General features: G+C 49.2%; 1 protein-coding gene across 8 annotated transcripts in view; it reads right to left on the bottom strand.

The window, feature by feature from the left end:
- PFKFB4 (6-phosphofructo-2-kinase/fructose-2,6-biphosphatase 4) overlaps positions 1–14,720 on the bottom strand; it is a 99,230-nt gene that overhangs the window by 68,861 nt on the left and 15,649 nt on the right. For 2 of the 8 annotated variants that reach the window (XR_009456112.1, XR_009456113.1), the window contains exon 1: positions 8,093–8,520. The exons of 2 other annotated variants lie outside the window; for them this stretch is intronic. Coding sequence is in view for 4 of the 6 variants with exons in the window: in XM_019477242.2 (XP_019332787.1) it covers positions 8,093–8,195 (103 nt within the window). In the remaining 2 variants the exon portion in view is untranslated. Of the gene's footprint in view, positions 1–8,092; positions 8,524–14,720 lie in introns of those variants that run through there. 4 more of the 8 variants (XM_019477249.2, XM_019477254.2, XM_019477242.2 and 1 more) reach the window with 3 other exon arrangements.

The following is a 14,720-nucleotide window of genomic DNA, read 5'->3' as shown; positions in this document are numbered from 1 at the left end:
GCCACAAGATCCCAGACCAGCTCTGGAGCAGTTCTGCACCCTAGCACTGGCCTCCACTGAAACCTCAGGCTCACACTATCACAGTGCAGCGGCTGTAGGGATCTCCATGGAAACCAGTCCCAGCCATGTGGGCAGGGGCTGCTGGGAAATGGAGTCCAGCCACTGGCCAGATCCACCATTTTTCTCACCCCTGCTCTAGAGTTTCCTGAGGACAGCTGAGCACACAGGAGAGTGAAGCTCTACAGGACTGCAGGAACATAACAGACATTTCAGGAAGCACTTCAAAAGGAAGAACTTAAAAAAATGTTCTTTCCACGCCCCCGCCCCAAGTCATTTTTGGAGCATTTGGGGCATTCCTGAAGCACTTCTTTGGCCATGTATCCTCACTATTTAGAACAATTTAAACAGCACATCTGTCCACGGCTTGTATTTTACCAGTTCCCTGTAACCATTAATCTTGCTTCATTTTTTCATTTTTATCAGTTTAAACAATAATAGCCTACCTATGCTATAAGTGCAATACTGATAATTATCATCAGATTGTGATACCTCTCATATGAACAAGATGTGCTAATAATAAAGTTGGGAGATACTGCCAATACTGGGCACAGATAGAAGTGCAGCTCCCTGCTGTAACTCAGAATGCTTTGCAGGAATCGTTTTGAGTTATAACATTCCTCAAATCAAATAGAAGTTCAATTTTGGATCCAGGGGGGAGAGGAATCTAGCTACTGGCTGCCACCCTGCAGCTGGTTTCCCATAGCAACAGCTCCTCCTCCCTCCCAGCTGATGCTGCTTTCAGAATGGGAGGGGGGAAAGGGAGCAGAGAGAGCTCATTCCAGGAGTTCCCCAGCCAGCGCTGCAGGCTGGGGCAGGTGAATTGGAGCCCCCCAACTTTGGGAGGCCTCCAATACACCTGCCCCACCCTCTGATGCCAGCTGAAGAACCCCCCAGGCCAAACTTCCTTTGCTCCCTTTTCCCTCTCCCATTCTGAAAATAACAACAGACTAGGAGGCAGGTGTAGACACAAATTACACTTATGAAACATCATCTGAACAGACTATGTTTTGCAACAAGCTATGTTTTGAAACATCTTCATCTGAAACCTCATTGCATGAGGGTTCAGATTTTTGCAGGATTGGCCTCTTATAAAGCGCTTTACAATCTGTAGAGCGTTTTCAGGGCCCAGATCAGGCAAAAACTGATGTTTCTGTCTGCACCCACCAAGACTGAAATATCACTATAGAACCAAGTGGATGGATGACCATGATGCTTGGGATGAATTTAAAAAGTATGAAATGCAAGATCACATCCCCAGGAGCTAATTAGAATTTCTGCTCTATGCCCGCTGCACCCCTGCTCTCCCAAAGCCCCCCAGATGCCCCCCAGCAGCCACAGAGCCCCCCGCCGACCCCCAGCACAGCCACAGGTAAGCGGGGCCCATGGTAGGAGGGGGTTAACCCTTAGAGAGTGGGAGGAGGTGGCTGAGTGGAGTCAGGCAGGGCCTTGCCCTGCCCAGGCCCCTACTTTGCCCAGCCCCCCAGGGAGCCACGCGACCAGAGCCATGCGAACAGGCACGCTTGTCTGCCGGCGCATGAGTTAGCACGGAGTTCGCACAGGAGGGGGCGCAGGAGGGCCCAAGGCCCTGCCTGCAAGCAATGGAGACCTGGTTGGACTACACCCATGATTGAACCACGGGTATAGATGGCTATATCTCGTACACGAGAGATCGAGTAGATAAAAGGGGCGGGGGTGTAGCTCTCTATGTTAAGGAAAGCTACATGTCCCTGCAAGCTGATGTTGGTGACCAGGGTGGACAACTGGAGACCCTCTGTGTTAAAGTCCGTGGGGAACACAGCACAGGGGACACAACGGTGGAATTCTACTACAGACTTCCCACCCAAAGTCAAGAGCTTGACCAGGAGTTCGCCCGGGAACTGGCTGAGGCTGCATGCTCCAGGACCATGGTTGTCATGGGTGACTTCAATTACCTAGACATCTTGTGGGAGGATCACTCAGCAAAATCCGAGCAGTCGCAAAGATTCCTATTATGTGTGAACAACCTCTACCTGACGCAAGAAGTCTACGGGCCAACGAGAGGTAAAGCGCTGCTCAACCTGGTACTGGCTACTGGGGATGATCTAATCAGCGACCTAGTGATCGATGGGAAGCTGGGTGACAGCGACCATGAGCTGATCACCTTCACCATCCACCGTAAAGCTGGCAAGTCAGTCAGCAACACTGAAGTCCTTGAGTTCAGGAAAGCCAACTCTGACAAGCTCAGGAGGCCTGTCAGTGAGGCCCTAAGGGACCACGACCCCAGGGGGAGGGGAGTCCAGGAAAAGTGGTTGCTCCTCAAGGAAGTGATCCTCAATGCACAAGCTAATTCTATTCCATCTCAGAGGAAAGGCAGCAAGAGGGCACAGCAGCCCCCCTGGGCTCTCTAGGAATCTAGCAGACCTCCTGAGGCTAAAAAGATACAAAGGATGGAGGACAGGATTCACCTCCAAGGAGGAATATTCTGCACTGGTCCAGTCCTACAGGGAGCAACCCAAGAAAACCAAGGCTGCAACTGAACTCCAACTAGCTTCAAGCATCAAGGACAATAAAAAGTCGTTTTTCAAATATGTGGGGAGCCGGAGGAAAAGCAAAGGCAACATTGGACCCCTGCTGAACCAGATGGGACAACTGACCCCCAGGAAAAAGCCAACCTATTAAATGGGTACTTCGCGTCAGTCTTTCATCAGTCCCATGGGATCCCCATGCCCACTATGGGACAGGGAGGTCCGGGTGCGGGAGATCCCCTGCCCTCCATCAATGCTGACCTCGTGAAGGAACACCTTGAGAGGCTGGATACCTTCAAGTCAGCCAGTCCTGACAATCTATATCCCCAGGGTACTCAAGGAGCTGGCGAGCATCATAGCCCAGCCACTGGCATAGATCTTTGAAAACTCCTGGCACTCTGGTGTAGTGCCCGAAGACTGAAAGAAGGCCAATGTGGTGCCTATCTTCAAGAAAGGGAGGAAAGTGGATCCGGAAAACTATAGACCCATCAGCCTGACTTCTATCCCGGGGAAGATCTTAGAAAAGTTTATTAAAGAGGCCATCCTTAATGGACTGGCCAACACCAACATCCTGAGGGATAGCCAGCATGGGTTTGTTGCGGGTAGGTCTTGCTTGACCAATCTCATTTCCTTCTACGACCAGGTGACCTATCACCTGGACACAGGAGAAGAGATTGATGTCATATATCTTGACTTCAAAAAAGCCTTCCATCTGGTATCCCATGATCACCTCTTGGCAAAACTGGCCATTTGTGGCCTTGGGTCCACCATGATCCACTGGCTGGGAAATTGGCTCCATGGTCGGACCCAGAGAGTGGTAATTGACAGAAGTCAATCCTCATAGTGCCTTGTGACCCCCTCAAGGCTCTGTCCTGGGACCCATATTTTTCAACATCTTCATTAATGATGTGGACATTGGAGTCAGAAATGGACTGGCCAAGTTCACTGATGGCACGAAACTTTGGGGCAAAGCATCCACACCTGAAGACAGGAGGGCGATCCAGGCTGACCTGGACAGGCTCAGCAAATGGGCAGACAAGAACCTGATGGTGTTTAACACTGAAAAATGCAAGGTTCTCCACCTTGGGAGGAAAAACCTGCAGCATCCTTATAGGCTCGGCAGTGCTACGCTGGCTAGCACTATGGAAGAAAGAGACTTGGGTGTCATCATTGACCACAAGATAAACATGAGCCTGCAATGCGATGCTACGGCTAGTAAAGCAACCAAAATGCTGGCTTGCATCCATAGGTGCTTCTCAAGCAAATCCCGGGACATCATTCTCCCCTTGTACTCGGCCTTGGTGAGGCCACAGCTGGAGTACTGCGTCCAGTTTTGGGCTCCAAAATTCAAAAAGGATGTGGAGAAGCTTGAGAGAGTCCAGAGAAGAGCCACGTGCATGATCAGAGGTCAGGAAAACAGACCTTACAATGACAGGCTGAGAGCCCTAGGGCTCTTTAGCCTGGAAAAGCGCAGGCTCACAGGTGATCTGATGGCCACCTATAAATTTATCAGGGGTGACCACCAGTATCTGGGGGAATGTTTGTTCACCAGAGCGACCCAAGGGATGACGAGGTCGAATGGTTACAAACTACTGCAAGACCGATTCAGGCTGGACATAAGGAAGAATTTCTTTACTGTCCGAGCCCCCAAGGTCTGGAATAGCCTGCCATCAGAGGTGGTTCAAGCACCTACATTGAACACCTTCAAGAGTAAATTGGATGCTTATCTTGCTGGGATCCTATGACCCCAGCTGACTTCCTGCCCTTTAGGCAGGGGGCTGAACTCGATGATCTTCTGAGGTCCCTTCCAGTCCGAATGTCTATGAAATCTATGAAAGAAGAGAAAATTCTGGGATTATGGTCCTTTCCAAACCTAAATTCCAACTGTTTGGAAGGAGGATTGACAACAATGTAAATAAACAGTTGGAAGTGGCAACCATGCGATAACTGTACTGATGATTCCACATCATCCATACTGACAACATTTTGTATAAAACATCAGGAAGGATCCCTTACTGCTACCGTAGCAAAAGAGTCTGGAGGACATGGTGCAGAGCAGTACATGGGACAACAGACTCTAGAGAAAGCTGAGATGAAGGAGGAATCACTTACAACCTACACCAATTATTTCCAAAGTAGGTCCCATGACCCCCATGGGAATTCTACTGAAAGCATCAGACTTTCATCAGATGTAGTCATGAACCCAGAAAGACTGGATGATGCTGGTCTATACTGTAAAACAGATTTAGCGACTGTTTACAGGAAGACAACCAGTGCTGCTGCCTAGGCTGCTGGCACATGTTTAAAATGCACAGCCATTAGTTATTAACTTATTATAAGGGGTGCACTGATAAGGATTTTTTGGGCCAATACTAATGACCGATCATTAACGAGCCATATTGGCCGATACCGATCCGATTGCTGATATGCAGCCCAGCAGTTTGGAGAGCAACGTCTGGCTGGTAAATCTGTTGTGGGGGCGAGAAGGGGCAGGGGGAGGGAAAGGGCATGAGGGGGGCAGATCAAGACCCCTGTGGTGAGGGAGGGAGGGAATGGGTCTGGGGTAGGTGCTGTCCAGCCAGGCAGAGCGTGGGACAGAGCTGTGCGGCTCGTCCAGGGGGCAGGGGATCCCACCACTATGTGCACCCCAGGGGGAAGCAATGGGGGGCATGCCCCCTGGATCTGTGCATGAGTGGGCTGCCGCCCCAGGCTGGAGCCAGGGCTGCACTCAGGACAGGCAGAAGCAGCGCTGGGGTGGGCTACAGCCACCCCAGAATTCGCTGTAGTCCCCCTCCCAGCACCACTGCTGCCCACCTCAAGCGCAGCCCCAGCTCTGCCCCCCCACCAGGAAGAGCCCATAGCGACAGCCGCCCACGCTATGCGAACAGATCCGAGGGGCACATGCCCCCCAAGGCTCCCCTGAGGTGTGCATAGTGGCAGGATCCACCCCTGCACCCATGCCCCCCAGATGGGCCTCTCGCAGCTCTATCCCACGCCCCACCCCGACTGGGCAGCGACTGCCCCAGCTCCACTCCCTCCCTCATTTCAGGGGCCTCAATCTGTCCCCCCCGACACCCCTTCCCTCCCCCACCAACAGTCTTACCAGCTGGATGATTTCTAAGCTGCCAGGCTGGCCATATGCACGGTGCAGCTGTGCTAATGCACGCAGCAATTAACAGCAACATTAAATCAGCCACATCAGCCAAAAAAAATCGATTGCCAATAATGTAAATTTTCCTTTTATCGGTGCCGATACAATATGGACCAATGTATCGGTGCACCTCTACTGATCATTAACCATGCTGTGGAGAGTCAAAACACACTAAGATCCATCTGAGTTACTTCCATTATATATTTTGAAAAGGGCCTAAAATTCTTTTTAGCAGTTAGTTTCTCCTTGTTCTATATTCCACTAAAAGTTTATTTCATTTTAACATTTACATACGTCTTTAGAATTTAGAAATTCCTGTTTTAAGTAAGAATACTATCTGCAACATTTTTAACTGATATAAATCAACAAACAAAGAAAAATTAAAAATCCAGCCAAGGTAGAAACATGCATAGAGCATAAATAGCTAGCACTTATTTCTACAATAATTAATTTTCTAAGACTGTTTCTCCATATCAACAGATCCTTCAAACTATTACAAAAATGTTATCAATAAATAGGACAAAACAAGTCTAAGCTGTCTAAGAGTCTTAAGTTGGGAACACATTTTTCACCAACGGAAACTACTTATTTTTGTTGAGAACAATCCTGTAGGTTCATAGATTATTAATATATAATTCTATTACTTTCTCCATGAAATACTAACTTCTTTGAGCCTTTTCATTTTCCTGCAAGAAACATAGTCTAAAAGCTGCCCATAAGTTATTCTTTTGAAAGCATATGCAATCTTCAGCCAAACCAAAAAAGGTTTTTGCAGTAAGATTTAGACCTTAGTACTTTACTTCCCCCTATATTCTGTTGTTCATTTATCATTTTAATAAAATTAATTTAATACAAAAAAGTAAGTTACATAGCCTAACCAATATAAGTGTTTAAAGACTGACTTAAAACATGGTGTAGCCAACTGCCTAGTAATTTAGTTGGCTGGATCTCAAAACAACAAACACTTACACTATATGACAGATAGTGTAATTAAACATTTCACTTTGAAACTCAGCCATTTTTAACAAAACCTCAATTATAGCCTAGCAAAAAGAGATACAGCTTATGTTAAGTGATTACACGATTCGTGGTATTAGGTAATTTTACATTTAGCAATTTATGGTATGAAAATACATTGAAGAAACTAAACTGATAGGAACTATAAGGAAATAAACAAAAAGGATGTGCTGCAGTCCAGCCAAAAGAGGGAAGCTTAACCTTAAAGGAAGACCTTTCCACTGCTTTTGTTTCTGATTTATAGCAAGGAATCCCCACTGTTCACTATTAAGTGTATTAGTACTAATTTTAATCAGTAAACAAACTAACACACACAGACCCTTCTGAATAATATGCTTTTGTCCAGACAATATACCTTATTTGATATTTTTGGAAGCAAGCACAAGAGCTCTCACTCACCCTCTCTGTCCTCCACACCTCCCCCACCCCCTTAAAAAAAAACAGAAACCCCCCCAGGAACCATTTAGGTATGGTGTTTATTATTAAAGCTATTGCAGAATATGGCATTAATACATCTTCCCTGCGTAGATGGAACCAAACGAAAAAATCTTGTCAAGTTATCAGCGCATGCCACAACCATACGAAGTCCAAGTTTACAGCAGTTTTAGAAGCAGCTGGACCAATCTATAGAAGACCCATGAGTGACAGAGGTTACCATGTCACAACCAGGCCACACAACACATTTGTGTCCAACCTATAAAAAATCAGTCTGCCAAATTCCAAGGCCAAAAAGTACTCTTAGAATAAGTAAAAATGTCCCCCATCTCTCTGAATTGCTTTCAAGTGTAACTATTAATTCTGTGAGCCCCCCTGCAGTGGCAGAGCACAAAGAGAAAAGCACCAAGGGCAGACAGCTCAGAGAATGCTGACAGTAATTCACCCAAGGAACCCTGTCTGTCTATTCAATCTCTACATTTCCAGCCTAAGCTGCACAACTTGGCCCCAGAGAGAGACCTTGTGGATAAACCACTTTATCCATCCTGAGGAGAGGAGTGATGGATTCAGAGCCTTGTTTCCGCAGCTGCAGACGGCCCACAAATGGTTTTCCGCCAGAAACGGTGCGGCCCCCAACACTGCACCTGCCCCATACTCCCCTTCAGCCGCAGCTCGGCCTCCTCGGGCCGGCGCCTTGCCCGGCACAGCCCCTGCACCACAGGCACTCACCCGGCCGCTGCTGCTTCATGTCCCCTCCTCGACTCAGCCGGGCCCCGCGCTTTCCTGCAAAGCCCCCGGCACCTCCTCCCGCAACCCCCTAGCGAGTGCCTCGCCCCAGGCACTGCCCCGGCCCCGGCCCCGGCCCCGCTGTTATTCCGGAGCGGGTGGACCAGAGTTCCCGGCTCCCCGCACTCGGCCGGCTCACCGCCGCGCTGCGCGCTGTGCCCGGCCGGCAGCCCGTTGTCGCAGGGCACCCAGATCTTCTGCAGCGGGTTCTGGGTCAGCTCCCGGGCCGGCGACGCCGCCATCCCGGCCGGCTGCGGCTCCTACTGCAGCGGCGGCTGCGGGAAACGCCGGTCGCCGCCGCTGCGCCAGGGGCCGGGGCCGCTCCGCCCCTCGGCCGACCCGGCCCGCCCTCAGCTGCCGCGCGGCGAGGCCGCAGGAAGGCGGTTGTCGCAGCGCCGCCGAGGGGCGGCCCCGGTTCGGCCGCAGGCCTCTGTAGGGAGGAAGCGGCCTGCCCCCGCGAGCGCCGGGAGCCCCGTGGCCGCTCCGGAGCCGACGGCCCAGCCCGCCTCGACGCCTCTTTCCCGCCCGGAACCGGGCGCGGGACGATTCGCTTCAGGGTCGGCTGAACGGCTGCGTTGAACGAAATCCCTTTGTGTCGGTTCAGCGGCACCCGCGGGGCGCCACCTGCTGCCAGCGCCGCGCTCTCATCCACCGCGGCCAGGCCCGCCCCCACCCCCTCGTCTCCCCTTCCCCTGCAGCCTGGTGTGGAGCTGAGCCCCAGGCCACAGCGTGATCGCAGCACCGCCTTTTCCCTTCCCTCGTCTAGGGGTTTGTAGCAGCAAGCTTCGCACCGCTGCAACTACTGCCTCCCTTTGACAGCCGCCTGTCCCTGCCCTGCTACTGATGTATTCATGGCTGTGGCCTAGAGGAAGCCTGCAACAGTTTCCAGAAAGCAGTAGTTCAGCACTTGCTGAGGATCAGGTCTCCTCCCTCTGCTTCACTAAGGAAATACCAGACCATTTAAAAAAAAAAAAAGCACAATTGGCACACACCCTGTGCAAAAGAGAAATATTAAACTTTATTGGTTCAATCTATGCAGCTTAGACTAACCTGCAAAAATTTAAATCAATTCAGTCACAGGCTTTTTGACTGTCTGTACTTAGCCCAAGAGTTTGGAAAGCAAGTCATACAAGGAAAGGCTACAGGAGCTAGATATGTTCAGCTTCCAGAAAATACACTTGAGGGGACTTCATAGCAGACTTCAAATACTTGAAGGGCTGCCATAAAGAAGAAAGAGAACACCTTTTCTCTCTTGCTGCAGGGAGAACACAAACCAGGACCTGAAGTTGCAGCAAAGTAGGTTTAGATTGGGTATCAGGAAAAAAATCTCCACTGTTGGAACAGTGAGGTAGTGGAACAGACTGCCTAGGGAAGTGATGGACTCTCCATCACTGGACATGTTCAGGAACATGTTGACCAGCCACTGGTCTGGGATGATCTAAGCCTATGTTTTACTAGGGGTATTTCCCATGCTTCTAGGCTTTGCTTGATTGCCACATGGGACTGGGAAGGCATTCCACTACGTGTGCAGCGATAAAGATTTTTTTGGCCTCTACCAAGTGCCAGTTATTAACCAGTCACATAGGGCGATAACGATCCAATAGCCAATATGCAGCCCAGCACCTTGGAGAGCAGAACTCAGCCGGTAAGGGGTGGGGGGGCACAGATTGAGGTTCCCATGAGGAAGGGAGTGGGGCTGAGGCAGCAGCAGGCACTGCACAGCCGGGGCAGGACAGGGTGCAGGATGGAGCCATAGGCAGCTCATCCAGAAAGTGTGTGTGGGGTGGGGGGTTGGCTCCTGCCACTGCATGCACCCCCAGGGCAGACATGGGGGGCATGTGCCCCCTGGATTTGTACATCAGGTGAGGGGCTGCGCTGACCTCTTCCCCAAAGGGGTCTGGGCCAAGATTGTACTCAGGGTGGGCAGTGGCAGCACTGGGAAGGGGGGGGGGGGGACTATGGGTTGGGCTACAGCTAACCCAAAATGTACTGGAGCTCCCCCCTCCCAGCACCACCCCCACCAATCCCATGTACAGCCTCAGCAAGACCCCCCCCTCCAGGAAGAGCCTGGTGCAGCCCCCAGACCTGAGCCCACAGCAGGCAGCCCACCCTTGCCCTGCACACAAGCCCAGGGGACATGCCCCCCAAGCCTCTCCCGGGGGTGCGCACAGCAGCAAGAGCCACTACCCCCCTGCACCCCTGAATGAGCTGCCCACGGCTCCATCCTGCACCCTGCTCCAGCCCCACTTGCTCCCTCATGGTTTGGTCAATCTGCGTCGTGTCGTGTCGTCCCTGTCCCGTCCCGTGGCCCCCCCCCCCCCCCCCCCCAGTCCTTTCCCCTGCACAGCCATAGCAGTCAGACACCACTCTCCCAGCTGCCAGGCTGCACTCTTGGCCTCGTGCATTCTGTGACTGTGCGCATGCAGGTGGCATTTATCAGTGACATTATTGGCTATGTTAGCCAAAAAAGGCAAATTGTCAATAATGTCCATTTTCCTTTTATCGGTGCCAATACGATATGCACCGATATATCAGTGCACCTCTAGATTCCACACCACCTCTCTCCCCATCACCTTTCTGCTACATGTTAGGGTTTGTTTGTTTAAACCTTCCTCAGAGGCATGGATATTGACTGAGGCACCAGACTACCAAGCACAGAGGCACTTGGAGGAACTGGATGCGTTTAAGTCGGCAGGCCCGGCTGAGCTCCATCCAAGGGTACTGAAGGCACTGGCTGACAACATTGCACAGCCACTGGCAGGAATATTTGAACACTCATGGCGTACGGGCCAGGTCCCGGAGGACTGGAAAAGGGCCAGTGTGGTCCCCATTTTCAAGAAGGGGAGGAAGGAGGACCCAGGCAACTATAGGCCAGTCAGTCTCACCTCCATCCTTGGCAAAGTCTTTGAAAAAAATTATCAAGGCTCACATTTGCGAGATCCCGGCAGGAAAAATTATGCTGAAGGGAAACCAGCATGGGTTTGTAGCAGGTAGATCATGCCTGACTAATCTAGTCTCTTTTTATGACCAGGTTACAAAACACCTGGACGCAGGAGTAGGGGTTGACGTCGTTTACTTAGACTTCAAGAAGGCCTTCGATACAGTATCCCACACCATACTGGTGAACAAGTTAAGAGGCTGTGACTTGGATGACTACAGAGTCTGGTGGGTGGCGAATTGGCTAGAGGGTCGCACCCAAAGAGTCGTAGTGGATGGGTCGGTATTGACCTGGAAGGACATGGGCAGTGGGGTCCCGCAGGGCTCGGTCCTAGGACCAATACTCTTCAATGTCTTCATCAGTGACTTGGACGAGGGAGTGAAGTGTAATCTGTCCAAGTTTGTGGATGACACAAAACCGTGGGGAGACATGGACACACCGGAGGGCAGGGAACAGCTGCAAGCAGACCTGGACAGGTTGGACAAATGGGCAGAAAACAACAGAATGAGATTCAACAAGGAGAAATGCAAAGTGCTGCACCTAGGGAGGAACAATGTCCAGCATACCTACTGCCTAGGAAATGACCTGCTTTGTGGCACAGAAGCGGAAAGGGATCTTGGAGTCCTAGTGGACTCCAAGATGAACATGAGTCGGCAGTGTGATGAAGTCATCAGAAAAGCCAATGGCACTTTATCGTGCATCAGCAGATGCATGATGAACAGAACCAAGGAGGTGATACTTCCCCTCTATCGGGTGCTGGTCAGACCGCAGTTGGAGTACTGTGTGCAATTCTGGGCGCTGCACTTCAAGAGGGATGTGGATAACCTGGAGAGGGTCCAGAGAAGGGCCACTCGTATGGTTAAGGGCTTGCAGGCCAAGCCCTATGAGGAAAGACTAGGGCACCTGGACCTCTTCAGCCTCCGCAAGAGAAGGTTGAGACGCGACCTTGTGGCTGCCTATAAGTTCATCACAGGGGCACAGAAGGAAATTGGTGAGGATTTACTCACCAAGGCGCCCCTGGGGGTTACAAGAAATAATGGCCACAAGCTAGCAGAGAGCAGATTTAGACTAGACATTAGGAAGAACTTCTTCACAGTTAGAGTGGCCAAAGTCTGGAATGGGCTCCCAAGGGAGGCGGTGCTCTCCCTTACCCTGGGGGTCTTCAAGAGGAGGTTAGATAGGCATCTGGCTGGGGTCATCTAAACCCAGCACTCTTTCCTGCCTATGCAGGGGGTCGGACTCAATGATCTATTGAGGTCCCTTCCGACCCTAACATCTATGAATCTATGAATGTTTCTGCTAAGACTTAAAAGCTGAAGATAGACTAGAAAGTCTCGTCCCTGCGCTCAGCGTCAGATTGACTGCCACATTTGGGGCCAGAAAGGAGTTTTATCCCATGGTCAGATTGGTATGGACTGTGGAGGTTTTTGCCTTCCTCTGTAGCTGAGGGCATGGCAGGACACTGGCTGCTGTGGTCCCCCTGCTTTATCTATGGCAGGTTAGGGTGTTATGTCTTGCGCTGTGTCAGGGTTGATGGTCATATTTCTAAGAGGTTAGATTATGGATCTGTATAGAATGATTTGAATAGTGATGATTCTGCCTCAGGTTGGACTAGATGACCTATAGAGGTCCCTTCCAGCCCTAATTCTTTATGAAATGGTATGCCATAATTTATTATGATTATTATTAGTCAGGAAAACTCTATATCAGTATGAACAGTTATGTTTTGGGAACACAAAAATAGATATACTGAGGAGAAAACTGTCCAGCAGAGGGCACTTGTATTACATTTCTATTTTGCAAGACAGCAAAAGAAGGTCAACTTGACAAAGTGAGCAATTATAATTTTTTTTAACAGTCTTTACAGGAACAGTTTTCAGGCTTTGTATGATGGTGATTTATTTTTCTCTCTTTCTTTTTTTTTTTAATAAAAAAAAAATGCACTTTAGATTCCAGATTTAGCGCATCAGATTTTTTTTTTTTTTGGTTTTGGCTTTATTTATAGTTAACAACATGCACCAATTGAGGATCAAAACGGAAACTTGACCAGTTTTTTTTTTAAAAGGACATAATCCTAGGTTACAGTATTCCAAAGCACGAGACATATCACAGAAGTGCTGCATGAACCTTATTTGAGAGAAAAATCTGAGAGATCTAATTCATTTCTATAATAAAAAGCATTATCACAGCTCAAATGCTCTTCTAATGTGCATTGCAAACATTTGATTGATCTGATCAAAAAGCTTTTTTAGAAAGTTAATCACTTTAATCACTACTAATCGGTATCTCTGCTGTCACGTTTTTACTTCTCAACTCATTTAAAAATGATTTGTGATGCAAGATTATATGCTTTATTGGACAATAGCTGGGAGATACAAGAGACAAGGTTTCAGGCTTCAGATACTCTTCATCTGGTTTGGGAAAGAAATGGTCACAGTCCAAACTCAATACAAGTTAAAATAATTTCTCTTAGTTTAACCTAATTGTGTTAGGTAATTTGACCACTTGAAATGGAGTGAGCAGTCATCACCTGTGGAGCAAAGAGAATTTAGCAGAGGGAGAGGTATATTTTAATGGGACATACGCCTGGAATGAAAATAAATTAATTTCAATGAGGACAAAAAATTGGACACCAATCAAACTGGCTAATGAAGGAGAAAATGCTTTATTTATTTGGATTCCCAATGGTGCACATGCTTCTATTTAGTTACTCATGTGTATAACTAAATCATCTGGGCCAATGAGATGCTAAGGCCTCCCTCCTCTTTTTTAAGCATTACAAAATATTAAAATACAAAGAGCCAGATAACTTTTCCTGGTTCTTCTATGTCTGGCTAGTTCATAAAGAACATGTTTACTACTCAGTTTTAAGTACAAGATTTGAGTTTAAATAAGACCTTGTCTCAGGGGAAAACAAAGGAAAAATCAGTACCACTGAACTCTACCTATTCAGGACCCATCTATCAAACCCACTTGATTTTCCAAACCATTCCAATGCTGTAATAAGATCACATGACCTTTCAAAGTGTTGTAAGCGATCACATAAACAGGGCTCAGCTATCAAGTTCATGTTTATTTTCTAGGGGTGGTAAAATCCAGATTTAGGGCAGGTTCATCCATATCTGAAGGGAAATGCTGTATAGTCTCCCAGTGTGCAGGGCTGGGTGGGGGCAGCGCTAGGCCCCCGAGACCCAATCCCAGCACAGAAGGGCAGGAGGGGGCAGTGCCAGGCCCCCAGGACTGAATTCCTGTATGCAGATGGTGGGAGAGGGCAATGCCCGGCCCCCAAGAGCCTAATCCCAGTGTGCAGCACAGGGAATGGGCAATGCTATGCCACCAGGGCCTGATCCAACCTGCAGACAGGCACTGTGCACCATTCATCTGGCCCATAGGGCCAAAAGACTGAGCACCACTGTTATAAAAGAACAACTAAGCACAGCTAGGTCACCTCAACTGGCAGATAATCTATAGGCAAAACAGTGAAGGCTAAAAATAGGATCAAAATAGAACAATAGCAGCAAGTGTAATTAGTTCATGTTTCTAATGGTCATCTCAGGAGATGATTAGGCTCAGACTTCTAGTACCTCAGAATAACTCTTTTGCAGGAAAAAAGTAAATGTACAATGAAGTTCCTTTATTAGGGTTACAATATTTCCAGGTCCAAAACAAGAGAACACCTGTCGGGGGGGGAAGGAGCAATGCCCTGCCTCTGCCCATTCTGTTGCCCCCCCACCCCATCCCTGCTGCTGCCCCTCACTCTGGACCCACTGACCCCAGCCCTGCCAGCGCCCCTCACTCCCACACAGCAGTACCCTGGTACTGCCAGTGC

The sequence above is a fragment of the Alligator mississippiensis genome, chromosome 12 (genome assembly GCF_030867095.1).
Source record: "Alligator mississippiensis isolate rAllMis1 chromosome 12, rAllMis1, whole genome shotgun sequence".
Lineage (NCBI taxonomy): Eukaryota > Metazoa > Chordata > Crocodylia > Alligatoridae > Alligator > Alligator mississippiensis.
Note: the sequence above shows the minus strand (reverse complement) of the source record. Positions and strands in the feature narration are given on the sequence as shown.